The 14,158-nt window shown below is 43.2% G+C and overlaps 1 protein-coding gene across 18 annotated transcripts in view; it reads left to right on the forward strand.

The window, feature by feature from the left end:
• ADGRL2 (adhesion G protein-coupled receptor L2) overlaps positions 1–14,158 on the forward strand; it is an 84,839-nt gene that overhangs the window by 20,457 nt on the left and 50,224 nt on the right. For all 18 annotated transcript variants that reach the window (XM_083157830.1, XM_083157831.1, XM_083157837.1 and 15 more), the window contains exon 3: positions 7,205–8,005. In XM_083157830.1, the coding sequence (XP_083013956.1) occupies positions 7,205–8,005 (801 nt within the window). The remainder of the gene's footprint in view (positions 1–7,204; positions 8,006–14,158) is intronic.

Genomic DNA, 14,158 nt, shown 5'->3' on the forward strand with positions numbered 1-14,158 from the left:
ATACAGTTTTTACCAGGTTTGTTGCAATAAAATATTTAGTGAAAGTTGGGGTCTGTTTTATTTTGGACGCTGTTCTGTTCCGTAAGACTGATCGAAATTGCACCATAACTTTTTGTGTTACACATTTTACTGCTGCTAGTTAAAGCCTATAAACATGCAGTGGGAGGAGTCTATACGGTATGGGGGAGGGGCATATTTGTTCCAATGTCCACATGCCTACCAGTGTCTACACTGACCCTGCCCGCATGGCGGCTGGTGTAGGTAATGTTTGCCACTTACCTGTGGGTAATAAAATTGGTGGTTATTTACACTTAGAAAGGTGGGGGGGGGTATTTATTTATTAAGGGCAGCATACAATTGGAAGAAACAATGATAGGACAAGCTGGGAAATCACAGACAGAAATAGAGGTAGGAAGCTTATCTCACAGGGTTCTGCCTGTCACCTGACCTGATGAGAGTAGGGAAGGTTTATATGTTCTCCTCTGCTTGTCAATAATCTATTAACGTTCACATCTAATTTTGTTTTAGCAATCAGGATTCTTTCTTTCTCCCCCTAGTGGCTGTACAGAGGATTCCGTGTGCATGTGTTTCATCCTTGTGTTCATTAAATGATACGATGTATGTACTTGCGCAGTGCCTCGCATGGGAAGATACATGTGGTCACCCCAGCTACATGGTCTGCTTTTCTGTCTTTCCTATAACTGTAGAACCATTCGGAATCCCCCATCCCTGACCATCTTTCCTGAATAGAGTTGTCGGGGATAATCAGCACAGTAGCTCCCACAAACCGATACGCCCCGAGGAAGCCCGCACGCTTGGGCAGAGCGATAGTGGTGCTGGCGGAGGCCGTAGTTATAGAGAAGAGCCCCTTATATTGCAGCTGATGGTGAATGTAGCTATGAGGGGAAAGCAGGCCTGTTGCTTGGGCATATCTGTAACGTGTTGACTACAGACAGCGAAGGACGCCATCTTTGGGGGGGACATTATATTTGTTGATCATGTAGCTGCAGAGTTTACACGTGAGGTTCATACGTGAGGTGTTGGCGCTCAGCGCCGGCACTACCTCCTTATACCTCTTATTTCCGTTCTTATAAATTTGGTTTACCCACAATACATTGCTTTTCTTGTCCACAGAAATGGCCGCCTCCACTGTCTGTACACTTCAAGGGGCAGATTTACAAAAAATTCTAGAAACGGGAAAATGGAGGTCCCTATAGCAACCAATCACATTAGCTACCAGAGTCTAGGCCAGGCGTGTCCAAACTATGACCCTCCATCTGTTGTGAAACTACAAGTCCCATCATGCCTTGCCACAGTTTTGCTATTAGGGAATGCTAAAACTATGGCAAGGCATGCTGGGATGTGTAGTTTCACAACAGATGGAGGGTTATAGTTTGGGCATGCCTGGTCTAGGCTCTACTGGGCAGTTGACTACAATCTGATTGGTTGATGCTTTTACATTTTTGACCCCAACCCTAAGAGCCGTGGCAGCCTGAGTTTGGCTGTCAGTCGTTCCCAATTACTGGATGCTCCTCCTCCATCTCACCGCCTTCCATAAATCCCCTTCCATCGATCGTGTCGTTTGTTTACCCTAATATTCTAGTCAATGTGGTAAAATAAATGTTTCTGCAAGTAGACGACCCTTAAGTGTTTTATTGCATTTTTATGGATCCAGCACGGGATTGTTTTTCCCTTCGCCCCGTGCATTAAACGGATGCGAGTCTACGTGCGCTCGTTAATAAGTATTGAGTACAAGGGTTTGTTAATATCGTAGGGCATTCATCAAGCTGTCATGGAATAAGCTCATTACAATAATCACTGGAATAGCGTTTATTTCTGAACCGAGCTGCAGGAGAGTTCGTCTCAATGAACCAGAGATTCATCATTTGGTGCTGAAAATAGAATCACATTTACATTCAGCGTTTGGGGGGTGGGGGAGGGGGTGTTACACAATTTCCCGAAGTAATTGCAACAATACAATATTTTATTTATACCTATGGTGATATACTGCATTAGGTGGCTGCAGATGACCAATTCTGTTCCGTGAATACCAGTGAAACCAAATAAAAATTACATGTTTGTGGGTATGTGTGTGTGTATGTATGTATGTATGTGTGTGTGTGTGTTCAGTTTTACTCACACACAATTTGTACTGGCCATGCTGGACATAACAGAACATTCCATGGCCCACACATCCGTGTACAATGTTACTATGCACAGCTGTCCCGCGTGTACAGGTAACATGTCCTGCGTTACATTCCATGGCCCACACATCCGTGTACAATGTTACTATGCACAGCTGTCCCGCGTGTACAGGTAACATGTCCTGCGTTACATTCCATGGCCCACACATCCGTGTACAATGTTACTATGCACAGCCGTCCCGCGTGTACAGGTAACATGTCCTGCGTTACATTCCATGGCCCACACATCCGTGTACAATGTTACTATGCACAGCCGTCCCGCGTGTACAGGTAACATGTCCTGCGTTACATTCCATGGCCCACACATCCGTGTACAATGTTACTATGCACAGCCGTACCGCGTGTACAGGTAACATGTCCTATGTTACATTCCATGGCCCACACATACAATGTTACCATGGACTTGGCTAGATAACACACATAGGATAAGCCTACATTTGCTGCGCTCACCTGTACAAAGCACGTGTTATATGTGAAATTACATATAATGTAAGCTCTGCATAGGAAGATCATACATGTAGCTTTACTTTGTGTTTGCATTATTGTTGTATACAGTGATTTTATCCAGTGTTAATGCATAAACAGTATCTACAGTGTTATGTTCAATACAATATATATATTTACAGTATTACTAGGTCATTGTGCTGTGCATGGTGATGCTATATACAGTATTTATCCCATCTGACGTCTCACTACAGTGTGTACAGTACGGCTGCAGTGTGTACAGTACGGCTGCAGTGTGTACAGTACGGCTGCAGTGTGTACAGTACGGCTGCAGTGTGTACAGTACGGCTGCAGTGTGTACAGTACGGCTGCAGTGTGTACAGTACGGCTGCAGTGTGTACAGTACGGCTGCAGTGTGTACAGTATGGTTGCAGTGTGTATGGTTACAGTGTGTACAGTACGGTTACAGTGTGTACGGCTGCAGTGTGTACAGTACGGCTGCAGTGTATGGTTACAGTGTGTACAGTACGGTTAGTGTACAGTGCAAACTAAAAAAAAAAGTCTAAAGCGGGGTACATATTAGACCATATCGTTATCGATTTTTCCCTTTGAACTGACTGGAAACCTGGCAAATGATATAGCACAAACACTCTGAACAATATCGTTCAGCGGGCGCAATCTGGGGTAAATTCTCCTGCGCGGCAGAATCCGGTCACTGCAATGTCCTGCGACACAGGTTATGTGGCGTTTGATCCCCCTCTATACAGTACGGCTGCAGTGTGTACAGTACGGCTGCAGTGTGTACAGTACGGCTGCAGTGTGTACAGTATGGTTGCAGTGTGTATGGTTACAGTGTGTACAGTACGGTTACAGTGTGTACGGTACAGTGTGTACAGTACGGCTGCAGTGTGTACAGTACGGCTGCAGTGTATGGTTACAGTGTGTACAGTACGGTTAGTGTACAGTGCAAACTAAAAAAAAAAGTCTAAAGCGGGGTACATATTAGACCATATCGTTATCGATTTTTCCCTTTGAACTGACTGGAAACCTGGCAAATGATATAGCACAAACACTCTGAACAATATCGTTCAGCGGGCGCAATCTGGGGTAAATTCTCCTGCGCGGCAGAATCCGGTCACTGCAATGTCCCGCGACACAGGTTATGTGGCGTTTGATCCCCCTCTCTATTTCCAGAGTAAGAGCTGCACAATTATTTTAATTTGAAACCCGTAACAAAAAAACCGACACCTTTCAATCAATCTTCCAAGCGTGGAACCTTGCGGTAATCTTATGAACTGCTGACTCCAGCATACGTTACCTTCCTACAACAATATTGTGACAGGAAACCAGGGTTCTTTTGTTTCTTTTTTTCTAAAAGAAAAAATGGTACTTATGTAATATCTGGGCTCCCGTTTTTCTTATGAGACCGCGTCCCCTCGCGGGGCTCGCTGCGCTCGCCACGCTTCGGGCACGGTGGCTCGCTGCGCTCGCCACACTATATAAAATCAACTCCATGCGTAGTTGGATAGTAGGGGTATAAAAAAATGTGGTGCATTTAACATGGGAGCCCAGATAATACATAAGTACCGAAAAAATCTATATATATTGCCGGTGGGAGGTATTTGGAATATTTTTTTACAATTTTAGATTTTTAAATACAAGCCCACTTCAATAAGCCTAAATCTGCTGCTCCATTTTACAAAGTCCAGCTCCACATTACGAGGCACTCTGTACCTCATGCCTCAAATGTCACTAGCTTTTCAGCTCTGTATAGATTCAGGATCAAGCGACACTTGAACAGCACAAGATCGTTTTTACGGTTTCTGCGGAATGTGGTAACCTTGCCTTACAGCGCGGTTTATTTGTGTTCCCAAACCAGCGCCTTACGGTGTATAGAGAGGATAACGCACAACATATTTTGTAATGAATTTTCGTTGTCTTTTATTATTTTGCCCTATGGAGATTGAGGCTTTTGGCCATGTAACTACAGAACACAATACCAACATGTGTTTCTGCATGTATCTGGGACAATATTGGGAGTTTGGGTAATGTCCCCCTCCTTGGAATCAAATCACATTTTAATTTAATTATTTTTTTTTTAATCGGTCACATAAGCTAGATATTGATGGCGCATAGAATATTTAGTTACGGCTTAAAGCAGGATGGCCAAACCTGTCCTCAAGATCTACAGTGCATGTTTTCCAGGCAACCTGTGGATCTATAGTAGGAATGAATGCAGCAGGTTTAAAATGTGATAGTTAGTAATAACTACAGCTGTGCACCAGCTAGGTGACCTGGGAAATGTGACAGTTAGTATGACTACACCTGTGCACCAGCTAGGTGATCTGGGGAATGTGACAGTTAGTAATGACTACAGCTGTGCACCAGATAGGTGATCTGGAAAACATGGACCGTTGGTAGATCTCGAGGACCGGTTTGGCCACCCCTGGCTTAAAGGGTCAACAGTCTCCAGTTCATCAACAAATGTTCGACGTGGACAAAGTCGACATAAACTATAGTTATTTATTTTTGGGCATTATTTTAATATTGTGAAACCATTAATAGCCTGGCTAGTGTCGGATGGCAGAATAATTTGGGGACCACTGCAATATTTCAACGTGTCGCCCATGTAATGCCTCCCACTGAAATGTGAGTGATTCCAGGAAAAGGTGACGGTTATCGAGTCTCTGACATTATCTGGGACTTGGAGTTTACTGGGAATACTACTACTACTACTACTTTCAAAAGAATACAGCCCCTCAGTATAGTGTGAACTATTGACCTCACTGAGGCAGCCATTTTGTGCACAGCCCCTCCATGTAGCTAGAACTGTTGAGCCCACAGAACACTGCCTTTTGACAGTCACTGAGGCAGCCATTTTATGTGTAGTGGTAATTTGCATAAGCATACAGCTCCTCAGTGCAGTTGGAAGCAGTGACATGACTGAGGCAGCCATGTGGTGTGTCAGTATGGTACATGGTTAAGGTCCCTAAGCTTTCTTTATAAGCAAAAGCACACATTAATTGCACTGCTTAAAACCAGGTTGAATACAGACTTGAAATCAGCCAACCACAGAACCTGTGTAATTCATACGTGTCCCTGATTGAAGTGATTTTATATGAACTCCTACACGTTAGGAATCGGCAAGAAGCAGTCCTCTAGCTGCTGTAGAACTACACATCCCAGCATAACTTGCCACAGTTTTGCTACTTGGCCATGGTAAAAATGTTGCAGGGCATGCTGGGATGTGTAGTTAAACAGTTGGACGACCAATTATTGCACACCCTTCTGTACATGGTTCCTTTGCAGCCAATTAGATACCAGCTTTAATCCAATAGAAGATGACAATTGTTTGGTTGTTTTGAGCTGAAGTGCATTCGTTCTATTTGCTCACTAAAGGAAGCCATTTTGTCTGCTGCATTTACAAGCACTAGTGAGTAACGGTGTTCTCCCTCCATCCCCCTCCCCTTCCATAATGAAAGATGGGCAGACGTTGCATGCTACACTTTTACCATTGATCGTATAACGCCTTTTTCCCCCCACTAGGTGTTCCGGCCTCTCCATTTGTCCAGTTTAGCGGATTTCTTGCTGTGTCCCTGCTTTAGTGTGTGTACTGATTGCGCTGCCGAGTAAATGGTCCATTCATGTTAATCTCTCTTTTTTCTCCTTGCACCCCTTTTTCACTTTCTCTTCCAATGCTTAAAATAGAAGTGGAACAAAAAGGTAAATACATAAAAACAGCCCAAATCCCCCCCACCCTCACCCCACCCCCCCTCAGCTCCTTGTTATGTGCCATATGGATGTTTAACCTTCTCGATCCCCTTATCCCTAAACACTGACCTTCTATATCCAGCAGGATTGTATTTCTAAACCTCATACACAAGTTGACTGCTAATAAAACAGTGTTCTGGATATGTCACCTAGGTGGGACCCAGTCTCTGCATTTCTTGTGGGAAATGTTATCTTGCTCTCTTTTTTTATTTTTAAAAACATTTATACATTTATTTTTGTTTTGCCTGGCTTTCTGGACCCCCCCCCCCTCTCCTTTACCCAGCATGCCACATCGACAGACCTACCTGCTTCTTTTCAGTCATTGCGCCAATTATTTCTTATTTCCTTCTCTCGTTTGTCTTTTAGTTACCGTTTTCCCAGTTGCTGTATTTATGTTGTGCTCCTTATTTTTTTTTTAAACGCTCCAGCTTGTTCACCTGCTCTACATCCTCTGTGCATACGTTTGTTTGAAGCGCAAATGGAAAACCATTCACGTGCTTAAAACGGAATCGAACCGCGTGTGGTTTTTCATTATCTCGCAGGTTTCAGCTTATATAACTTTATTCGTTTATTAATCTAGTAAGGTTCTGTCATTTGTCTTCTTAAATATTTTTTGGCGCTCTTAATGGACACATTCTCCTTTTTAAAAATACTTATTTTTTTCCCCCCTTTTTTAAAAAAAATATTTATATTACACTGAAAATATTTTCTATTTTTAAGTGATTAAGAAAAAAAAAGTTTAATTTTGTGTTTTGTGAAATAATTCTCTCTTTACTTTTCACTAGTATTTGTTTGCCCCGGAGTGTTGAAAGGAGTTGTGGACTCTCCTTATATATTTGAAGCTGAGCAGAAGGCAGGTGCCTGGTGCAAAGACCCCCTCCAAGCAGCAGATAAAATTTATTTTATGCCGTGGACTCCGTACCGTACGGATACTTTAACAGAATATGCTTCCTTGCAAGATTTTCAAAATGGCCGACAGACTACAACCTATAAACTCCCAAATCGAGTGGATGGCACGGGATTTGTGGTTTATGATGGAGCTGTTTTTTTCAACAAGGAAAGGACCAGGAATATTGTTAAATTCGATTTGAGGACTAGAATCAAGAGCGGGGAAGCCATTATAAATTACGCCAATTACCATGACACTTCCCCATATAGGTGGGGCGGGAAAACAGACATTGACCTGGCCGTCGATGAGAATGGTTTGTGGGTGATTTATGCGACGGAACAAAACAATGGAATGATCGTGATCAGCCAGCTAAACCCTTACACGCTACGGTTTGAGGCCACGTTCGAAACCGCTTACGATAAGCGGGCAGCTTCAAACGCCTTTATGATATGCGGTGTTCTTTACGTTGTGCGATCGGTCTACCAGGACAACGAAAGCGAAACCGGAAAGAACGCCATTGACTATGTCTTTAATACCAAGCTGAACCGAGGAGAATCTGTAGATATTCCTTTCCCCAATCAGTATCAGTACATCACCGCTGTGGATTACAACCCTAGGGACAACCAGCTGTATGTGTGGAATAACAACTTCATTCTGCGATACTCTCTAGAGTTTATCCTTCAGGACCTAGCCCAAGGTAAGGACCGTATATGTGTTTATGCAGCTCCTATCTCCATGTTAATTCTTTGTGTGGTCATTGTGCTGGGGAAAATGTCTGTTGTGTTTTTACTAATGGCCGAGCTGGGTTGGCGTAATGATCTGTCGTGACAGCAATGAACCTCAAGTCTGATTTTTAAATAGTCCTTATTTTTTGTTTGCTTCAGTAATAGACCTGGTTTATATTTACCATCTTATTTTTTACATAAAGAAAATGGATGAAAATAAATAGTAGTTTAATCTAATTTTTTTGCATAACCAAAACTAATAGCATATTCTAATAGATGTTTTCTTTGTTTTATTTATTTGATTAGATTATGTATTTGTTTTATCTATTTTATTTTATATTCAACTTATTTTGTGCACATTACGGGCTTTGCAAATATTTGTATTTTCTTAGTTTTTTTTTTTTTGCAGTTCATCGAAAAATATTTATTTCAATACTATCTCTGTAATTTAAAAAGCAATGCTTTTTGTTTCAATTTAAATACAGGTTCACTATCTATTTTAGAAGAAATTATTTATATGCATAAAAAAATATTTAAACTTGGGGGAAAAAAAGAAAGAATTTTGATTCAAAAATAGCTTTGTGCACAATGCACGTCTGCAAACCGTTTACTTTGCTAGACTACATCAGAAAAAGATATCAAAATATTTTTAAGGGATACTTCTTAGAACTGTCATACACCGAAACATACATGCATTCACACAACACTTGTGGATTATTTTCTGCAGTGAAGCAATGGATAAATCTGCTGTACAGTCTTTCCCAACATTTATTTTGTGCATGAATTGTTCATTGGGCCTGATTCAGTTGGATTGCTCGGAGCAGCTTAGCATGTGCGACGCTTAGCAATGCAAATGCAGAAGGCGGTGCACGCCACCCTCTCCCGCCTGCGCGCCACCACCCTCTCCCGCCTGCGCGCCGCCTCCCTCTCCCGCCTGCGCGCCACCACCCTCTCCCACCTGTCTGGTGCGACCCTCTCCTGCCTACACCCCACCCATTGTTCAATGTTTGACTTGACAGCGCGATTGCATCTGATAAGAAGATAAATGCCCTGATCTCGGGTCGCTCCTGACAGATGTTGTGCAGTAGATGTAATGTCTCGTATGACAGCCTGTGTGTAGCATTGCAGCGCTGTATTGTATATGGTCTGTGCTCCTGGGGTGCATGTGCGTGTTTTTAGCCTTTCCCAGGTGTTAGCCAACTCATTTACACTGTTTCTTTATTTATTGGGCCTTTGTTCGTGTAACTCATTACAGAGACGCGATACATTCCTGCTGTATGACCGCACATAGGCCTTGGTTCTACAGAACACAAGATATCCTCGTATGCTCTCTCCCACTCGCTGCAAGGTAGAAGCTGGCGCGCAGAGGGGTCCTATGGTTGGCTCTCGCTAATAGCACTTCACTGATACTTATATATTCTCATCACAGCATGATGGAGACTTCCGTTACGCCATCACTGACCGTATCCTGGAGCACAGTTCATGTTGCGGCAATGTGCTGCGGACCTCACCGCGGTGTGTTACTATGCACAATCCCCGTTAGTATGGTGGGGAATATCTCTTCCTTCTCCCATCTGAGGGTTACAAGGGAGAATGAGCAGAGATTGGTCACAGAACTCCTTTGTATGGAGGCGCCCTGCACTCATTCAGCAGGAATCGAATTGCAACCTCTTTGGGGTGATTCGGTCAGCAGCAGGACCGGGTGCACAATCGCAAATGGACAAAACTATGCTGCACTGCAGGTGGGGCAGATGTAACATGTGCAGAGGATTTGGGTGGGTTATGTTGTTTCTGTGCAGGGTAAATACCAACTGCTTTATTCTTACTTATATTTCAGTTTAAACACTACTCGCCCAAATCTAACGCTCTCTGCACATGTGTCTTTCTGCTAAAACATGTGCTTTGTGATCAGGTCCGAATAACCCCCTAAATCACCCCCTTAAAGAGCGCTCAACATTTAAGGGAGCAATTCAATTGTGATCAGCGCAATAAGTAACCGTTGCCTAAAAACATTTGAAATGTCCCCTAAATTTACACTTTGTGATGTATGTCCCCAAAAATTGTCAAGTAATTACCGTATAAGTAGATTCATAGTTTAAAAGTATTTGTAAAAGATTGCTACAAAATGAACGGTTATTTCCCAAAGTTGCCAAATCAGAATGAGCAAATATTTCTTTGTTTTAATTATTGAATGTTCCGGATGATGATGTTCAGTCACCGATGATTTAGTTAGTGTAACATTAAGCCCCCCCCCCCCCCCCCCTGACCAGACCGGAGATCTCACCTGCTGCACATCTGATCTGTGTGTTCCAGGCAGCAGAGAGCGGGTATCACACGCAGAAGGGGCAACGTCTCATAGTGTATGGGCACCTTTTATATTGGCCCTCACTGAATTCATTACTGCAGATCTGGATGTGCGCTTATGGTCAGAGTAGCAGAGCCCCTCATAGGCATCACCATCCGTGGCACATCTTGGCGCGGTTAAACGTGGCTGTGGTTTCTGTGGTCAGTTGATGCTAGTTTCCTGGTTGCACTCATTCCTGTGGCTGCAACATTCTTAATGCAGAAAATAGTTGCTCTCCAGTGGAGGGCAGTGGGCGGGCAGCCAGGACAGTGGGCGGGGCAGCAGAGGACAGTGGGCGGGGCAGCTGGTAAGACTTACCTGATATACATGGATTGTAATAAAGCCTCCATGTTGTTGGTCATGTGTGAGGGTAACAAGTGTAATAAGAGAGGGAGATGGTTGTGTAACATCCGTGATTATTGGCTGGAGAAATGATACTGTATCCGGTAGGAAATAACGCCAACAATAGCTGCCTCTGGCACTGGTCTGATTGGTAATGTCTGTAGGGATTGTTCTGGTTGGCGACAGTATCTAGGTTGACCAGTATCTAGGTCGAAGGGCACAAAGTCAATATGGGGAAAAGTTCGACATTCACTAGACTGGCATTGCCAAGAGGTTGACACAAGCAAATAGTTTTTTTTTTTTTTTTTCATAATTGTCGTCTTTGGACTTTATCACATTTTCCGATTCACGTGGACCGTAATATCCCTACAATTGTGGGGAAATGTTAACATATGTCTACATATTAAACAAAAACTCACTCATGTCTACCTTTTCATGTGTCGACCATTGGCATGTTTACCTTTTGCTTGTGTTGGCCTTAATCTGTGTTGGCCTTATGCATGTCTACCTTCCGCTTGTCGACCATGCACCTATTAACTGTCGCCTACACAATGTCAACCCTTTGGTCCTGTAGTAGTCGTGGCTTGTCTCGTGGAACACAAGAATTGTTGCGGTTTCTGTGTCATATCCCCTGTGTCGGCAGTGCACTGGGAGCCGCCCGCTCGCCCTGCACCGTATAAAGCTTAGTGATACATTTCTATATTCCTGAGAAGCTGCATTAATGCACATGCAGCGGTTTCCTTACCTCTCATTATCGTAGGCTGCTCACTGACGCACACAGGACGCGCGCTTCCCTCTTATCTGCTCAGAAGGCCTGGTATGAGGAGGGGACGTTTCCATCCAGGAAGATGGGGGAAATCGTGAGACAATTCCTGCGTTACTGGCTTGCGTGCATATCATTACGGCCAGTGCTCAGGAATTTCCTATACCGTGGTCATAATAACATAGCCTTGTCCTGCCAGTAGTGACCGCTTCCAATAAGTAGGCCCCAGAAACGGCTGCGTCCACTCTGTTGGTGTAATATAAAACACCTAGTGATATGGCAGCATGCGGGGAGCAACCTCCATATTAAAGTTCTTCTGACACAGAATTAAGGCAGTGCAGCGTACTCGTTATACTGTATCATATTAGGGGGAAGAGGGGGGGGTATTGGTTTGGTATTCATTATATACTCTCTGCCGAGTAATATCTACTTTAAAAGCCAAGGTTTGGGTTATATTCACCTGTGTGTAAGAATATGGCCCCCATATGCTGCGAGGCGGCCAGAGCGCGTCCATAGACCCCCCTTCTACATCTGACATCACAGAGCTCTGGAACCAGCCCAGTAACATATGGAGACTAGATCAGGGTTTGAGCCTTGCCAGTTCTAGTGGCTACAGCACAGCGGATGTGGGCTGTGTGAGTGATACTGTGCGATACGAGCTGCGCCTGTGTGTTCTGTCCTAGGAACATGGTTTGCTGAGCCTTGGCGAGTGGAGCAGGAGGGGATGTGAGGACAATGCAATTTGGTTGTACACATTTACTTGAGAATTTAGTGGTCTGTGAATTCCCAAGCATGCATTAACAAGTGCTGGCGCCATTTAAGTGTCTTTATATACCAATATTAACAATCTTCTTCCAAATCCTGTCTCTTTCCCCGAACAATTTCATTTGTTATACTCCTCACATTGATTACCTGGGTTCCCACATTTTTTTTCTTTTCTTTTTTTGGCGTCCGTCTTAACGGACAGCGTTCTGCAAATGTATTTCACAGCATCGATGTTTTTTATATGCAAAGCTTATTGCAAGATAATGACAAGCCAGCGTTCTATTAATGGATAGTGTGATTTGGCAAGTGGAGGGCATTCTTCCTTTTAGATAAATATGTTGCTCCTCTGCAGTTGTTACCTCCCCATCCCAATAGTCAGCTGCAGCTCCTCCCGACAGTACATTGTCCTGATGGGGATCAGATGCAGGTCAGTGAGCTGCTGTGACATCACTGAACCCAACTACTTTTAAACCTACAACCGTGCATTTCAGCAAGGCAAGTCTGCAAAGCCGCCAGTCACTCATCGCCTGTCTGTTATACAAGCCCCTCCTGTCTAAGATGGCAGCCTGCAGCAGAGGCGATACAGGGAGTACAGCAGACGTATTTAGTTAGGAATAGCAGTTTCTGGTCTCCTAATCAGCTTAGTGATATACAGCTAATATTCAAGTAGTCATTAACAGGCTCCTCTACTTGCATCCAGTGATGCGATGGCATCAGCCTCGTACCAGCACGAGCAGTGATACCAATGATAAATAAGAAGCAGAAAGGTACAGGCCTGAGCATGCCATGTTCCTCTGATTGCTGGGTTGCTACCTAATTACACAGCCAGAGGAAGCTGTCCTGTTACCAATGCTGATCTCTGGGGATAAAAATAACCTACATGTATCCAGCATTACCTGGAATCCAGGCTAATGTAACGCTGCTAATTTTAATACACGTTTGAGTGATTAAATCTACACTAATCAGTACTGCGAGCCATGGGATCTATATGTAATGATGGCACTAATAGCACGTGCCATACTTCATCATTATGCTCGCATGTTTTAAATGGGAAAAAAACCCTGAAAAACAAAGTCATGATTACTAATTTGGACGCTGATGAAATTTATGTGGTGCGTGAGGAGGGTGAACATCTCCATTTGTAGAACTGTTATTCCAGGACCTGTGCGGTTCTGTGGTGTTTTGTGGCTAGCATTAACTCCTGCATAGATGCCGGTCATTGGCGGCTATGTCATTTATCTGTATTACTGAAAACCCTTAACGGCATCACTGAGCCGAGAGGTACAATTTCCTCAAACCTCGTCAGTGTTGCTAGTTCTTAGTGCATTGATGTGCTGTCATTGTAGGTTTTGAAGATTTGTGCAGTGTGTGTGTATATATGTGGGTATATGTATGTATATGTGTGTGTGTATGTGTATGTGTGTATATATATATATATATATATATATATATATATATATATATATATATATATATATATATATAAATTTCTAGTGTCTGTGAGTCTCTGAAACACTGCCATCTGCTGGCAGAGAGTGAAACTGCATCTCTGTCTCACACATGCACAAACACAGAAGGTAGCAGACTAGGTTTTGCTTGGAGCGGGCTTACTAGTATTTTGTATTAACAGTTTGTTTTAGCTTAATCTCCTCCACATCATAGTTTCCGTTTAAATTTACCAGGGTGGTTTTATGCCCAGTGAGGTTTCTTTGTTACATTGTTTCAGGTTTTAGTCCTGTTTTCAGCCTGGTTACATTGTTTAACGGTTGCCGTGTGGCTGTCGGTTTATGTAACTCTTCAAACTATTAATCGTTTTTATTTTGGATTGTGTTTATTTTTATTTTTTGTTTGTGTTTTGTATTGAGTTATTTTTTTTTCCCCACCTTCAGTCGTCTTGTCATATGTGCCGGT

The sequence above is a fragment of the Crinia signifera genome, chromosome 8 (genome assembly GCF_055691185.1).
Source record: "Crinia signifera chromosome 8, ASM5569118v1, whole genome shotgun sequence".
NCBI lineage: Eukaryota > Metazoa > Chordata > Amphibia > Anura > Myobatrachidae > Crinia > Crinia signifera.